The 15,851-nt window shown below is 41.8% G+C and overlaps 1 protein-coding gene across 5 annotated transcripts in view; it reads right to left on the bottom strand.

Annotated features, from left to right (window-relative positions):
- Nucleotides 1-15,851, bottom strand: part of CSF1R (colony stimulating factor 1 receptor) — a 300,046-nt gene that overhangs the window by 137,038 nt on the left and 147,157 nt on the right. For all 5 annotated transcript variants that reach the window (XM_069654065.1, XM_069654067.1, XM_069654068.1 and 2 more), the window contains exon 10: nucleotides 15,407-15,525. In XM_069654065.1, coding sequence (XP_069510166.1) covers nucleotides 15,407-15,525 — 119 coding nt within the window. The remainder of the gene's footprint in view (nucleotides 1-15,406; nucleotides 15,526-15,851) is intronic.

Here is a 15,851-nt window from a genome sequence, read left to right as displayed (position 1 = left end):
CTGTCCACGGATGGCAGTAGTGTATTTTAAAACACCTGTGCCTGCATCTATAATAAAGAGTGTTGCATGTGCTGAAAAAGATGCTAAATAAAGGAAGTGCGCCTCGACCTGACTGGATATGCAAGGATTGTGTTAAAACGGTTGCGCCCATGCTAGCAAGTGTATTCATTAAAAAAAAAAAAAAAAAAAAAGGGGGGGGGCGCTGCACCCGGGTAGATAGCATGATAGTTGAGTAATGACATGTAAATAGCGGCTGATTACCATTGACATCCATACAAATAATCGGTACCTATTGGCATGACATGTGCGAAGACCTTAAAAAACACACGTGTACCATAACTTTTAAACAACATGTAATCACAAAAAGACAGATAGTTCATGGTCTGTGTTCAGGCCAAACTCTACAGTACGGTATTGACAAATCAATCGGGCTTCCAATTGTCTAAGTTTGAGTATCTGGTTGCCTCCACGTTGTGGAAGTGACACCTTCATCATCCCAGCAAATTTGATCATTGTCTTGTTATCCATTTGATGGGATCTTTGCCAATGCAAAGCTAGGGGATATTTGGAGTCAGATTGAGTAATTGAGTACAGATGTTCCCTGATACGAATTTTCAGCGGGCGTATTGTACTGCCAATATAGAATAGGCCGCAGACACATTTAATACAGTAAATGCAGAATTTCGAATTACAATTAATAAAAGACAAAATCTTATGTGTACCTAAGTGTCCGAAGTCGATGGAGGTAGTCTCCAGTGCATGTGAACACGTGGAGCAGCCCCCACACTTGTAAAAACCAGGGCGTGGGGGCTGGTGTAACCAAGTATGTTGCTTGGGTGGGATTGACATGAATGAAGGAGAAAGTATGTTCTTGAGGTTGTTTGCCTTAGTATAGATAAAACTTGGTGAGTTGTCCACCCAAGGAGTAATATCACGATCAAGTTGTAGGATGTGCCAATGCCGTTTGATTATATTGTAAAGCAGCGAACTATCGGAATTAAATCTAGTAATAAATTTGAGTTTCTGAGAATGAACAGTCTCGTTCCTTATTTTCGGAGTGAGTAGATCGCATCTCTTCATGGTCCGTACATCATGTTCTGCTTTTACTACTGAGCGTACGTCATAGCCTCTTTCCTGCCAAAAATTCACAAACCGTTTGTTAAAATACCAGAAGGGAGACCTATACTGAGTGGAGGTGGTGGTATCCTGGAGCCCACCTCCCTGTACATCAATGAATGCATTTCACCATTAGTCAACAACATACCTACTTTCATTCGTGACACAATGCACATTCTCCAGATGCTTAACCAACTGCCTATGTTACCTAATCTTGTCCTGGTTACACTTGATGTAAAAGCGCTTTACACATCCATTAATCATCAGCAAGCAATCAGCAGTATAGACTTTATCTTTCGTGCTCATTCAGCCTCGTTTTTCGAACATATCGAAATGATCAAAGATTTACTATCTGTTGCCCTTACCAACAATGTATTTCTTTTCAATAACACTTACTACAGACAGTTGATCGGAGTTGCAATGGGGGCAAGTTATGCCCCAGCGTTAGCTAATATTTTCATGCATAATTATGAACAACAACTCGTTTTCTCTAACCAGCTTTTCACGCCACATATTCACATGTGGAAACGTTATATCGATGATGTGCTTTTGGTTTGGAATGGTTCTATTGAGCTTTTAAATGAATTTGTTGCTTATCTCAATTCCAACAATTGGGGCATTCAATTTACACACACGTATAGCCCCATATGTGTTAATTTCTTAGACCTTACTATCAGTATCTCAGATAATCAGTTTGTAACTAAAACTTTTAGAAAATCTACATCCGTGAATGCAGTTCTGCATGCTACTAGCTGTCATAGGAAAACTGTAGTTTCCAATATACCCAAAGGCGAATTCATTCGGGCAAGACGGAATTGTCTGCTTACGAAAGACTTCGACCAGGAATGTTCATTGATACGCCAAAGGTTTATAGCTAGAGGCTATGACGTACGCTCAGTAGTAAAAGCAGAACATGATGTACGGACCATGAAGAGATGCGATCTACTCACTCCGAAAATAAGGAACGAGACTGTTCATTCTCAGAAACTCAAATTTATTACTAGATTTAATTCCGATAGTTCGCTGCTTTACAATATAATCAAACGGCATTGGCACATCCTACAACTTGATCGTGATATTACTCCTTGGGTGGACAACTCACCAAGTTTTATCTATACTAAGGCAAACAACCTCAAGAACATACTTTCTCCTTCATTCATGTCAATCCCACCCAAGCAACATACTTGGTTACACCAGCCCCCACGCCCTGGTTTTTACAAGTGTGGGGGCTGCTCCACGTGTTCACATGCACTGGAGACTACCTCCATCGACTTCGGACACTTAGGTACACATAAGATTTTGTCTTTTATTAATTGTAATTCGAAATTCTGCATTTACTGTATTAAATGTGTCTGCGGCCTATTCTATATTGGCAGTACAATACGCCCGCTGAAAATTCGTATCAGGGAACATCTGTACTCAATTACTCAATCTGACTCCAAATATCCCCTAGCTTTGCATTGGCAAAGATCCCATCAAATGGATAACAAGACAATGATCAAATTTGCTGGGATGATGAAGGTGTCACTTCCACAACGTGGAGGCAACCAGATACTCAAACTTAGACAATTGGAAGCCCGATTGATTTGTCAATACCGTACTGTAGAGTTTGGCCTGAACACAGACCATGAACTATCTGTCTTTTTGTGATTACATGTTGTTTAAAAGTTATGGTACACGTGTGTTTTTTAAGGTCTTCGCACATGTCATGCCAATAGGTACCGATTATTTGTATGGATGTCAATGGTAATCAGCCGCTATTTACATGTCATTACTCAACTATCATGCTATCTACCCGGGTGCAGCGCCCCCCCCCTTTTTTTTTTTTTTTTTTTTAATGAATACACTTGCTAGCATGGGCGCAACCGTTTTAACACAATCCTTGCATATCCAGTCAGGTCGAGGCGCACTTCCTTTATTTAGCATCTTTTTCAGCACATGCAACACTCTTTATTATAGATGCAGGCACAGGTGTTTTAAAATACACTACTGCCATCCGTGGACAGCTCAAGTGACTTCATACTCCAATTAATTAACTAATGTCTTCCGGATCTATGTCCTTCTGTCTCGCAATTTTTTTTTAAAAATTTTTTTTTTATTTATTTATTTATTTATTTTTTATTTATTTTTTTGTAATTCCAATTCTATTTGTGCATTTACCATGCGCAATTTATTTCCGGCATACGCACACCTCAAACATATCCTTGTCTATATGGAGTAGCCTTAATGATTTCCTTTACATGATATCTACACTAGTCCATCATGGCGCTCTTGTTTTCCCATTAACTCTGTGGTGACTCGCCTGTGCACGGGCGTTTTCACTGTTGCTTCCCTCACATCTCCGAGTTATACTCGGCACACAGAGGGTTCCCGTTTGGCTCCAGTTCCCCACATAGCAGTGAAAGTACTGGTGAGTCAACGTTGACAATTTGTACACGTACCCTTCCAGCAAGAATTCTTGCTGCTTCAGATGTCCACAGAGATAAACCACTCAATTAGCTAATTGACCTTTTGTTGCTTTGTTTTCTTTGGCTCTTGCCGCACCTGCATTCTTCGTTTCCTGCCTGTGCTGCAGCAAGATAATAATTTACTGAAAATTCATTCGTGCAACTGCAAAATAATGGTATGTCATTTCTTTATTTTCAAATGACTGCTAGGTGGAAATCTAGTCAGTCAGATTCCTACATAAATAGCCATCCCGTCTTTTGCTTTATAGGGAGCCCACGCCTAACTTTGTCAGATTACTCAACTTCTACCTTTGGTAAGTGGGATAAAACTATATATATAATATTAAAACAATTTTCTATGACGCAATATATTTGCAACCCCTCTTTTTATCGTATTCGATTCATTAAGTTGCCACTTGATAAAACATTTTTTAATTTTGCATTTTTCTCTAGTATTCAAAATACACACTAGCCAAGATTAAGGTACAATTTTAACAGTCAGTGGCCTTATACATGTATTTCTGGCTGATTACCATGAGCATCTTCTCTCACTGAATAATGTTGTTGTTCTTTTGTCTTTTTTCTCTCTCCTCCCTCTTTTCATTGTTTTATAATGTGTTATGTTTTTTCCACCGAATTACGCACTTTTTGTGTTTTCATTTTCTTTCTTTGAATTGGGTTGATTTGATATGTGCATTCGTTGCAACTGTCTGTTACTTTAAACCATATACTCAATGTGTTGGTTTGGCAAACCCTAACTGCCTCCTTGCCCTGGGTCTGGGGACTGGTTTGTTTTGCTATTGAATCATGCTTAACAAATGTTTTCGTTGTACATCAATGTTTTATAATTTTGCACAAGCAGCCTCAGTAGAAGAGCGGGAAGCTCGAAACACGTGTCAGGCTGCACCAATTCTGATTAAAACCACTCATTTAATTTGCAATTGTTTATTATTCTATGTGTGTGCGCAGTTTGAGAGCAAACCCTTTCTTTCTCTAATTCCAATTTCCAGTGGGAATTTGGCAGGCTCCTACTCAAGCTCTCAGCCGCAGCCCTATCACAGCCACATAAGTTACCGTTCTATGCGCTGTATCCTGCTGGCCTTTTCTGCCACTTTTTCTTCAAACCCGTTAGGCCTAGTGACACAGCAGCTCTATTCGGCATCACTATTTCTATCACCACTATGGCTGTAACAGCTGAATACATTCTAACTAGAGATGATGATATTAAGGCTCTATTTGCCCCTAGGGGCTCGACATTGAACCCTTTCAAAAGGATGACCTCTGAAGTAGAGGACTTACGATCTAAATTTATTAAGCTTGAACGCCTTAGCATCAGAGAGATCAACAAATTTTGGGAAAAGACTACCCTTACCCATTATTTACAAGAAAATAAAATACCTAGAGGCCTACGTATATTAATTCTTCCGGACTTTGAAGACCCCTTAGATAATGACCTCGCCACGGACTGGGAAAGCAACCTATCCACCAGTTCCAATAATATGCTCAAGTTACTTATTGAACATGCTAAAAGAGAACATGCCAGAATTGTCGTCCAAATCGATAGTTTGAAAGAAGAAATTGCTCTCTATGATGCACCCAGCACTACGATCGACAAGAACTATAAAACTTTATATACTCGTTTACGCAAACATCAGGATGAAGTCAAACTACGCAAATCACGGAAATTCTCACGAGATGATAGAGATTACCGTGATAACAGGGTATATACTTATCAACCTAAATATGATCAAGTATCTCGGTCTCGTACGAGTAGTCTGGCTTCATCCCTTGCTAGCTCTGAAGTCGATAGCGACAGTGACAAACCATCTTCTGAGACTAATTCGGAAACAGGTATTGCTACTTCTGAGCCTAATCTCTCTGATGCTACCGAGTCCAGAGAAGGGGAACAAATACCCATTATTCTGCCCACGCCTTTTTTAGAACAAATACGCAGGTACAAAAAAGGCAACCGCCAAGCCGCATTAGCTGCGGCCAAACAGGTTCGATTTCAATTACCTCCACCCGTCAATATTTCAACCCCAGACCCAAGCCCAGGGGCACAAGGGGCGGCCAACCAACCAGGCGCAAACGCCCCGATCGCCCAACGCAGAGTCACCCGGGCATCATACCAACAGACTCTCAGGAATCAAATCAGATAGATTTAATTCATAACTTGAGTAGTTATTCGCTCTCCTCTGACGAACGTTCAGTCCTTAACCGAGGGCTCTCTTTTGCGCCTACTGGTCTCAATGAATATGTTCAAATTCAGATTGATTTATTCAAATTTGTTCGTAAATTAAAACTAAAGAAATTTTTTGCTACACAAGTTAAGCTTTATACAAGTAAGCCCCAAGAACCACAACCATCTGACATCACATTACAAACCATGTTGAGCACTCATGTACTCATGTCTATTGATGAATATGGATTAGACCCGAACATGAATATAATGAACTTGATGCATGACCTCAATATTGAACAACAAACTTTGAAAATAAAAGAATTATCAAACAAATCGAAGTTCACTCCTGTATTTCCTAAAGATAACTTGATTGATACTTTCCACCAAGTCGTAACCAATGACATCCACAAATTACAAGACTCTGTCAAACAAAAGAACACGAGATTTAACCTCTCTATCAAAGAACAACAAGCTCTGCACACTCTGGCTTCAATTGATACGATTATCATAAAGGAGGCAGATAAGGGAGGCAATGTTGTGATTCTGGACAAAGTAGACTACATCACAATGGGCCTCGCCCACCTTGATTCTCCTGGATGTTACGAAATTTTACCTGGTAACCCTACGACCTCCCTCCGTGCAACAATCAAATTAGTGGTGGACAAATGGCTTACAGCAGGCCTGTTAACCGATGTGGAAAGACAATTCTTAATTGTTGATGGGCCAACAATGCCAACTGCTTATTTCCTGCCAAAAATTCACAAACCGTTTGTTAAAATACCAGAAGGGAGACCTATACTGAGTGGAGGTGGTGGTATCCTGGAGCCCACCTCCCTGTACATCAATGAATGCATTTCACCATTAGTCAACAACATACCTACTTTCATTCGTGACACAATGCACATTCTCCAGATGCTTAACCAACTGCCTATGTTACCTAATCTTGTCCTGGTTACACTTGATGTAAAAGCGCTTTACATATCCATTAATCATCAGCAAGCAATCAGCAGTATAGACTTTATCTTTCGTGCTCATTCAGCCTCGTTTTTCGAACATATCGAAATGATCAAAGATTTACTATCTGTTGCCCTTACCAACAATGTATTTCTTTTCAATAACACTTACTACAGACAGTTGATCGGAGTTGCAATGGGGGCAAGTTATGCCCCAGCGTTAGCTAATATTTTCATGCATAATTATGAACAACAACTCGTTTTCTCTAACCAGCTTTTCACGCCACATATTCACATGTGGAAACGTTATATCGATGATGTGCTTTTGGTTTGGAATGGTTCTATTGAGCTTTTAAATGAATTTGTTGCTTATCTCAATTCCAACAATTGGGGCATTCAATTTACACACACGTATAGCCCCATATGTGTTAATTTCTTAGACCTTACTATCAGTATCTCAGATAATCAGTTTGTAACTAAAACTTTTAGAAAATCTACATCCGTGAATGCAGTTCTGCATGCTACTAGCTGTCATAGGAAAACTGTAGTTTCCAATATACCCAAAGGCGAATTCATTCGGGCAAGACGGAATTGTCTGCTTACGAAAGACTTCGACCAGGAATGTTCATTGATACGCCAAAGGTTTATAGCTAGAGGCTATGACGTACGCTCAGTAGTAAAAGCAGAACATGATGTACGGACCATGAAGAGATGCGATCTACTCACTCCGAAAATAAGGAACGAGACTGTTCATTCTCAGAAACTCAAATTTATTACTAGATTTAATTCCGATAGTTCGCTGCTTTACAATATAATCAAACGGCATTGGCACATCCTACAACTTGATCGTGATATTACTCCTTGGGTGGACAACTCACCAAGTTTTATCTATACTAAGGCAAACAACCTCAAGAACATACTTTCTCCTTCATTCATGTCAATCCCACCCAAGCAACATACTTGGTTACACCAGCCCCCACGCCCTGGTTTTTACAAGTGTGGGGGCTGCTCCACGTGTTCACATGCACTGGAGACTACCTCCATCGACTTCGGACACTTAGGTACACATAAGATTTTGTCTTTTATTAATTGTAATTCGAAATTCTGCATTTACTGTATTAAATGTGTCTGCGGCCTATTCTATATTGGCAGTACAATACGCCCGCTGAAAATTCGTATCAGGGAACATCTGTACTCAATTACTCAATCTGACTCCAAATATCCCCTAGCTTTGCATTGGCAAAGATCCCATCAAATGGATAACAAGACAATGATCAAATTTGCTGGGATGATGAAGGTGTCACTTCCACAACGTGGAGGCAACCAGATACTCAAACTTAGACAATTGGAAGCCCGATTGATTTGTCAATACCGTACTGTAGAGTTTGGCCTGAACACAGACCATGAACTATCTGTCTTTTTGTGATTACATGTTGTTTAAAAGTTATGGTACACGTGTGTTTTTTAAGGTCTTCGCACATGTCATGCCAATAGGTACCGATTATTTGTATGGATGTCAATGGTAATCAGCCGCTATTTACATGTCATTACTCAACTATCATGCTATCTACCCGGGTGCAGCGCCCCCCCCCCTTTTTTTTTTTTTTTTTTTAATGAATACACTTGCTAGCATGGGCGCAACCGTTTTAACACAATCCTTGCATATCCAGTCAGGTCGAGGCGCACTTCCTTTATTTAGCATCTTTTTCAGCACATGCAACACTCTTTATTATAGATGCAGGCACAGGTGTTTTAAAATACACTACTGCCATCCGTGGACAGCTCAAGTGACTTCATACTCCAATTAATTAACTAATGTCTTCCGGATCTATGTCCTTCTGTCTCGCAATTTTTTTTTTAAAATTTTTTTATTTATTTATTTATTTATTTATTTTTTATTTATTTTTTTGTAATTCCAATTCTATTTGTGCATTTACCATGCGCAATTTATTTCCGGCATACGCACACCTCAAACATATCCTTGTCTATATGGAGTAGCCTTAATGATTTCCTTTACATGATATCTACACTAGTCCATCATGGCGCTCTTGTTTTCCCATTAACTCTGTGGTGACTCGCCTGTGCACGGGCGTTTTCACTGTTGCTTCCCTCACATCTCCGAGTTATACTCGGCACACAGAGGGTTCCCGTTTGGCTCCAGTTCCCCACATAGCAGTGAAAGTACTGGTGAGTCAACGTTGACAATTTGTACACGTACCCTTCCAGCAAGAATTCTTGCTGCTTCAGATGTCCACAGAGATAAACCACTCAATTAGCTAATTGACCTTTTGTTGCTTTGTTTTCTTTGGCTCTTGCCGCACCTGCATTCTTCGTTTCCTGCCTGTGCTGCAGCAAGATAATAATTTACTGAAAATTCATTCGTGCAACTGCAAAATAATGGTATGTCATTTCTTTATTTTCAAATGACTGCTAGGTGGAAATCTAGTCAGTCAGATTCCTACATAAATAGCCATCCCGTCTTTTGCTTTATAGGGAGCCCACGCCTAACTTTGTCAGATTACTCAACTTCTACCTTTGGTAAGTGGGATAAAACTATATATATAATATTAAAACAATTTTCTATGACGCAATATATTTGCAACCCCTCTTTTTATCGTATTCGATTCATTAAGTTGCCACTTGATAAAACATTTTTTAATTTTGCATTTTTCTCTAGTATTCAAAATACACACTAGCCAAGATTAAGGTACAATTTTAACAGTCAGTGGCCTTATACATGTATTTCTGGCTGATTACCATGAGCATCTTCTCTCACTGAATAATGTTGTTGTTCTTTTGTCTTTTTTCTCTCTCCTCCCTCTTTTCATTGTTTTATAATGTGTTATGTTTTTTCCACCGAATTACGCACTTTTTGTGTTTTCATTTTCTTTCTTTGAATTGGGTTGATTTGATATGTGCATTCGTTGCAACTGTCTGTTACTTTAAACCATATACTCAATGTGTTGGTTTGGCAAACCCTAACTGCCTCCTTGCCCTGGGTCTGGGGACTGGTTTGTTTTGCTATTGAATCATGCTTAACAAATGTTTTCGTTGTACATCAATGTTTTATAATTTTGCACAAGCAGCCTCAGTAGAAGAGCGGGAAGCTCGAAACACGTGTCAGGCTGCACCAATTCTGATTAAAACCACTCATTTAATTTGCAATTGTTTATTATTCTATGTGTGTGCGCAGTTTGAGAGCAAACCCTTTCTTTCTCTAATTCCAATTTCAAAACAACTCAGATTTGAATGCAATCAATTCCTTCTCTTCACATTGAAAAGTGTACAAATGGTACATTGACGACATCTTGATTATGTGGCAAGGTAGTGAATCGTCGGCACGAAGTGAGTTTGTAGCTTGGATTAACGGACTGAAACCTAATTTAAAATTCACAATCTCATATAGTAAATGATATGATATGATATGATATGGCATTTATAACGCGCCCACACACAAGTGTTTGAAGGCGCAACGAGGCAAGGGAGGGGGAACAAAGGGGAGGACAGAACAATGATCCTACTAGGCTAGGTGTCATTCAGATCGCGCAAGTGAAGGGGAGGGGGAAAGGGAAAAGTGCGTGGGGGAAGGGAGAGGGGAAAGTGCAGTACATGGGATAATTGAAAAAATAAGATAAATAAAAACGGCCACTGGTGGCAAGTGCAAGGTAAGTGCAGATATAGGTGGTGGTAGGGGGACTGTAGCGACACAGAAAACAGTCCCCCGGTGCAGGGGGTGCCAGGGAGGCAGTGCAGGAGGGCAACTGGCGGGGCCCAAGAATCAGAAAGGGTGGCCAGGTAACCACTGCAGTTTCTGCCAGGAGTTCAGCAGGGTAGAAGGGGAGAGAAAGCAGAGGCAAAGAGGAAGGTTTTGAGGTGCTTCCGGAACCGGAGATGGTTCTCCTCAAGTTTCAGGGAGGCAGGAAGGCTGTGCCAGAGGGAGGCCCATGCCGAAGAGAGAGACCTACCTCCAACTCACTGCTTGGAGAAGCGACTGACCCTGAGGGAGTTAGATGCAGATGAGCGAAGAGCTCGAGAAGGAAGATATTTAGGAAGAGAGAGTTGCAAGTATTATGGCCCCAGGCCCCAGAAGGCCTTATGGACAATGCAGAGGGTTTTGAACTTAATCCTCGCAGCCACTGGGAGCCAGTGCAGAGATTTCAGTCCTGGAGAGATACGATCCCTGGTCTTGAGGCCAAGGACAAGTCTCGCAGTCCTGTTCTGGAAAAGTTGCAGAGGGCGGAGAGTAGAGGCAGGCAGATTTAGATAGAGGCTGTTACAATAGTCCAGCTTAGAGAGAACCAGGGATATGGAGACAGCGAGTTTCTGGGGGAAGGAGATACGAAATTCAATTTTCAGATCTGAAATGGAAGAGCGTACATTGCTGACCACCTTGTCCTGCAAACCCTCTGCATGATCCCAGTGTTCAACCTGCATCATTGGAACAAACCACAGCATATGGACAGTTCCTGAGAGCCGACGGAGACTGTACCTCCCTAGGAGACTTAATGAAGAATAGGTTGCAAGCGGGAGGCTTCCCGAAGAGATGACTAAGTCTGTCATATAAGAGAGCTAGGGTAGCAGACAGGTCATGCTTACTTGATAAAACCTACCAAAAAGAGTCTACTGAAAGATTAGTATCTGCTGTGTTGTTCCGATACTACTGCAATTAAACAGCTTACTATAAAGAATTGGCACATATTACAAAACGAAGACCCAATCACAAGTCAATGGCAATTTTTCAGTGCCGAGTGTTAGAATGAGGTAACCACCCTCCAGCCGCCGTGTCGTGTACACACTGCAAACTGCAGTGCGTTCCTGCTCATAATGGAGGTGAGCTGCCTTGGAGTGATCATAGACACAAGTGTAAGAGATGAGTAAACACTAATGTGGAAGTGAAAAGGATTATTTAATGTTACAGGCTGTACTTATTTCCATTCACCACAAATGTTTTGCGAGCAAGGGACCATTCAGTATGTAACACATACACACATGGCGGCTTGTATGGTGTTATTCCACTTGCGGAATGAATTATAATTGATCCCATGTGGTATTATCTTTTTATTTTGGTTTATGTTTGATTTTGGCGACTTCACCCAGTAACGCCGGTTACTATTATGCTAAATCACAACAGCAGTTGCACAATCCATTATGGCCAGTTAGCACAGTAGGGCTATTATTCATAGCCTTGACATTCAAGACAGTTATCATCCTGCCCAGAAAGCATAGTAATCTTAGATGCCAGTGTGGCAAATTTGCAGTTTAAGGCCAGATTCTATTGCGGTTGTACATATGTTTGTGTGTGTAGGGGGTGGTGCTGGAGGAGTGTTTGTGCAGTTCTGGGGGCAATGTGTGTGGAGTGCTATGGACACTGAACCCTGGTATACTGTGCCTTCCCACACTAGGGGACCCTTTCAGCTCCTTAGCTATAGGTACGGTGGTTCCCACACTGAACGCTGGTATGCGGTGGCTTACCACAATAAGGGAAGGCACCTAGGCGCCACCTGCCCCTCTGCTCCCCACCACCCGGTGCAGCTGTAACCCTCCTCTGGGCCCTCTGTGTACCACTCCCCACTGTATATCTGTTCTGTTGTTACCTCTGAAAAACACTCCGTTATGTATCTGTATTGTTGTATAACTCTGTAAAGTGCACTGTTGCTTCTCAAAGCTAGGTCCGCGCTCAATAAATACCATAATAATAATAACAATAAAATAATAGTGCTGGGGTGGTATGTGTGCAGGACTGCTGTGGTGGTGCTGTTGGTGTGTGCGCAGGCAGAGCCGAGCTGAGGGAAGTGTCTCTATGTGCTTGCAGTGTGTGGTGTGTGTGTGTGCGCGCGCGCGTGTTCAGGCAGTTCTGGGGTTCCATGTGTTAAAATCGCAACAAAAATGGCTGTTTACACAAAAAATTGCAGGTAAAAGGCAGTGGTTTTTCCGCCACAATCCATGTAATGATGTGGGGGACACTCCTGCAATTCCCAGACCCATTATACCATTTGACGGGAGCGGGGGATACCCCCGCAACCCCAGCTCACCTTAAATGGTATAATGGGGTACACCTTTACCGGGTCAAACCACAGCATTTTTACAGCGATTTTTTGTACAGACAACTTTTTTTGCTGCGATTGTATTACTGCATATCAGTTCTGGGGAGGTGTAAATGAGCAGTGTAGTGATAAAGGGAGTGTGTGCGATGCCAGGAGCACTGAGTTGGTGCATGGGTATAAGTGTAGTGCTATTGGTGTGTGCAGTGATTGGGCAGTCTTTGTGTGTGCAGTGCATTGCTGGAGGCAATTTGTGTGTGTGTTGTTTGTAGAGACTGAAACCACTCTTTTTGTAGGATAAATACCTTTAATAATAATCGTGACAAAACAAATACATTTTCGTTAGGTACTTGGTGATAGGGAAACATCCATTGGGTTAGGCTGGGAAAGTCTCCATTGCAATGCTCCTGTTCTTTTTGCTGTGTAGCCAAACCACATTTGCAGGCTGTGTAGCCCTCTTTATATCCAGCTCCCATATTTTTTCACTCAATTGCCAATAGTTTCACCACACTTGGAATACCGCCCAACAGAATTACCATTACCGCCACTTGGTCCGGTAGAATACCCGCTGGATTACAAGTGGTAGTGGTGGAGTTAATCCCCATTTTCGAAGAGTCCATTGGACTGCATTGGAATTACTGCTGCGGTAATCCTGCTGATTTTGCTGTTTTTTCAGCGGAAAGTGGAAGGATTTACCTCTAGCATGATGCTTGAAGCAAATCCCTCACTCCAGGGTGCTACTTGTAGAATGGTGGAACGGGAAAAGTTGCAGTAATTACATTACCACCAATTTTTTCCCACCCGCCGTACTCGTAATCAGCTCCCTGATTTCCCGTAAGTGAAACCACGGCTTGCCCTCATGGGGGAGATCTTTTGCTATTGTTAATTCCGACTCCTCTCTCCGGGGTATTGCCAGGCAGGGCGGCAATGGCATGGCCCTTCACAGAGATCTGACAGCAGTGGAGTGATAGTATTACTCTCCCAAATCACCACAGGTTAATCCACAGACAGTTACTGAAGCTCATGTTTGGCTGAAGAACAATGTAGGAATACATGATCAAGAATAGTCAAATAAAAAAATAGGTAGTTTTAGAGCCACTGATTACTTTTGAAATGTGAACTGCACGTCGGCCTGTGTGAACTCACCAAGGGGACTTCTACGTTTTCTTCTGTGTGTTTTGCATTGTATTGTATATTCTACCTATGCTTATAATGTTTGGGGAACTTTCTTTCTGGCCTTTTGGAAGTCATATAAATTGCACGGCCTTGGGTGATAAACCTGTGTGCCCTCAGGGGCAGGGTGAGGTCACTTCACTTCAGCTCTTTATTCGAACATAAACAATATTCATGAAAATACAAGGCAAAGGAATAACAATGGGCCTCATTACACGGTAGGCGGTAAGGGTTTACTGGTACCGGTATTTTACCGGTACCGGTAAATCCTTACCGCCTTACTACGAGGTCCCTTTGCGGGTTGGGGAATTACCGCCCTGCCAACCTTGGAATGGGGCGATAATTCCCCTTTCCTCCAAGGCGGTACCGGTAAATTACCGGCATGAACCATGGCGCTAATAGCCCCATGGTTTACCGCCTACCGTGTAATGAGGCCCAATGTAAGGTACAATCTAAAACACAAAAATATAAAAAAAACCTTGTACAAATTGAAATAAGAGAATCAAACAGAATACCGAATAAATAAATAAATAAAGAATGAGCCGCACGTGGGGTGACTTGTCCTCTCCAGAGAGATACTAGGGGCAACCCTAGTGCGTCACTGAGCAGACTGATGTTTCATAGAAGCACATACTTGAATGACAAATGCCGAAAAGCACTCCTACGCCATGTAATTGCCCTTCTGACCTTAAGTAGAAAATCATTGTTCTCAGCTCATAGAAGCAGACCAGCTACCATTCTGAAATTCTGAAATGGCATGCACTCTGTAGTTTTGTTTTACTGTAAGGTACTCCCCGCTTGTGCTCATCACCATGGTGACCCCGGATATCCTGGCCTACCTGCTAGTCCCTGCCCAGACCATCCAAACTGTGTGTGTATATGTGTATATATATATATTTGTGTATTTTTTTAACATGCTCTCTTGTCCTCATTGTTGCTTATGTTGCTTTCACGGATATTTATATCTTTGCTTGGACCAGTTTGTTATTATTGAGAGGCACCTGTTGTAATTTTCTTTTCCCGCTAATGCTTTCACTTCCAAGCGCTATGATGCCCTCCCAAGGCCTTGTTCACACTTTATAAAACTCTATAAATAAACACACAAAATAAAATATTTTGGGCCTCATTATGAGTTTGGTGGTAAATCTGTCAATGCACTACCAAAATTGGTAACTGTTAACGCCACTTGGTTAGTCCTCATTACTGAAGTCCATTGGACTCCACAGGGATTTTTTCAGAAGTACCACAAGCGGTAATATCGCTGTGGTAATTCTGAAGATTTTTAGCAGTAAGGTGGCAGATTTACCTCCAGCTTTTTGCTGGTGTACATTCACCTTACCACCGATCATGGTACGGCAATATGGTGGTAACGGAATTACCACCATTTTTTGCTGCAGCACTGTACTCATAAAGTGCCCCTTTCTGTACATGAGTGAAATGTTATTGGTGATGACAGGTGTTAATGAAACACATGGTAAATATTGAGGGACGCACCTGCTTGTACTTGTAGAAGAGCAGAATCAGCAGCAAGAGGAACAAGGCAGTAATGCCACCCAAGGTTGCCAACACCGGACTGAACAGTGTGTTCTGGACTCTCCGCTCTACGACACGTTCTGAGAAAGAAAAAGGGACACATTATAAAACCATGTCCTGGAAGCCGAGGTGGATTGGCGGCTTCCTATAAGGAAAAGTTGGATTCACTGGCAGACTGCTTGATGACTGACTCTGATTCAGCACTACCCGAGGCACCAGCAGTGCCTAAATTGTGGAGGTGTTTTCCAGGGCTCAGCCCCAGCACTTATTTCTGAGCCCTGGTACTTATTTCAGAGCCCAGTTTCATTAAGTTGTGGTGTTTTGTCAACTTTATTATTTTAATTGTTAGTCAGTCCTAGTAACACAACGTCTAACAACAGTGTGGACTAGGTTGGCAGGTCATGGC

This window comes from Ambystoma mexicanum, chromosome 3q (genome assembly GCF_040938575.1).
Source record: "Ambystoma mexicanum isolate Mex_15411 chromosome 3q, UKY_AmexF1_1, whole genome shotgun sequence".
Taxonomy (NCBI): domain Eukaryota; kingdom Metazoa; phylum Chordata; class Amphibia; order Caudata; family Ambystomatidae; genus Ambystoma; species Ambystoma mexicanum.
This window is presented reverse-complemented; position numbering and strand designations above follow the sequence as displayed.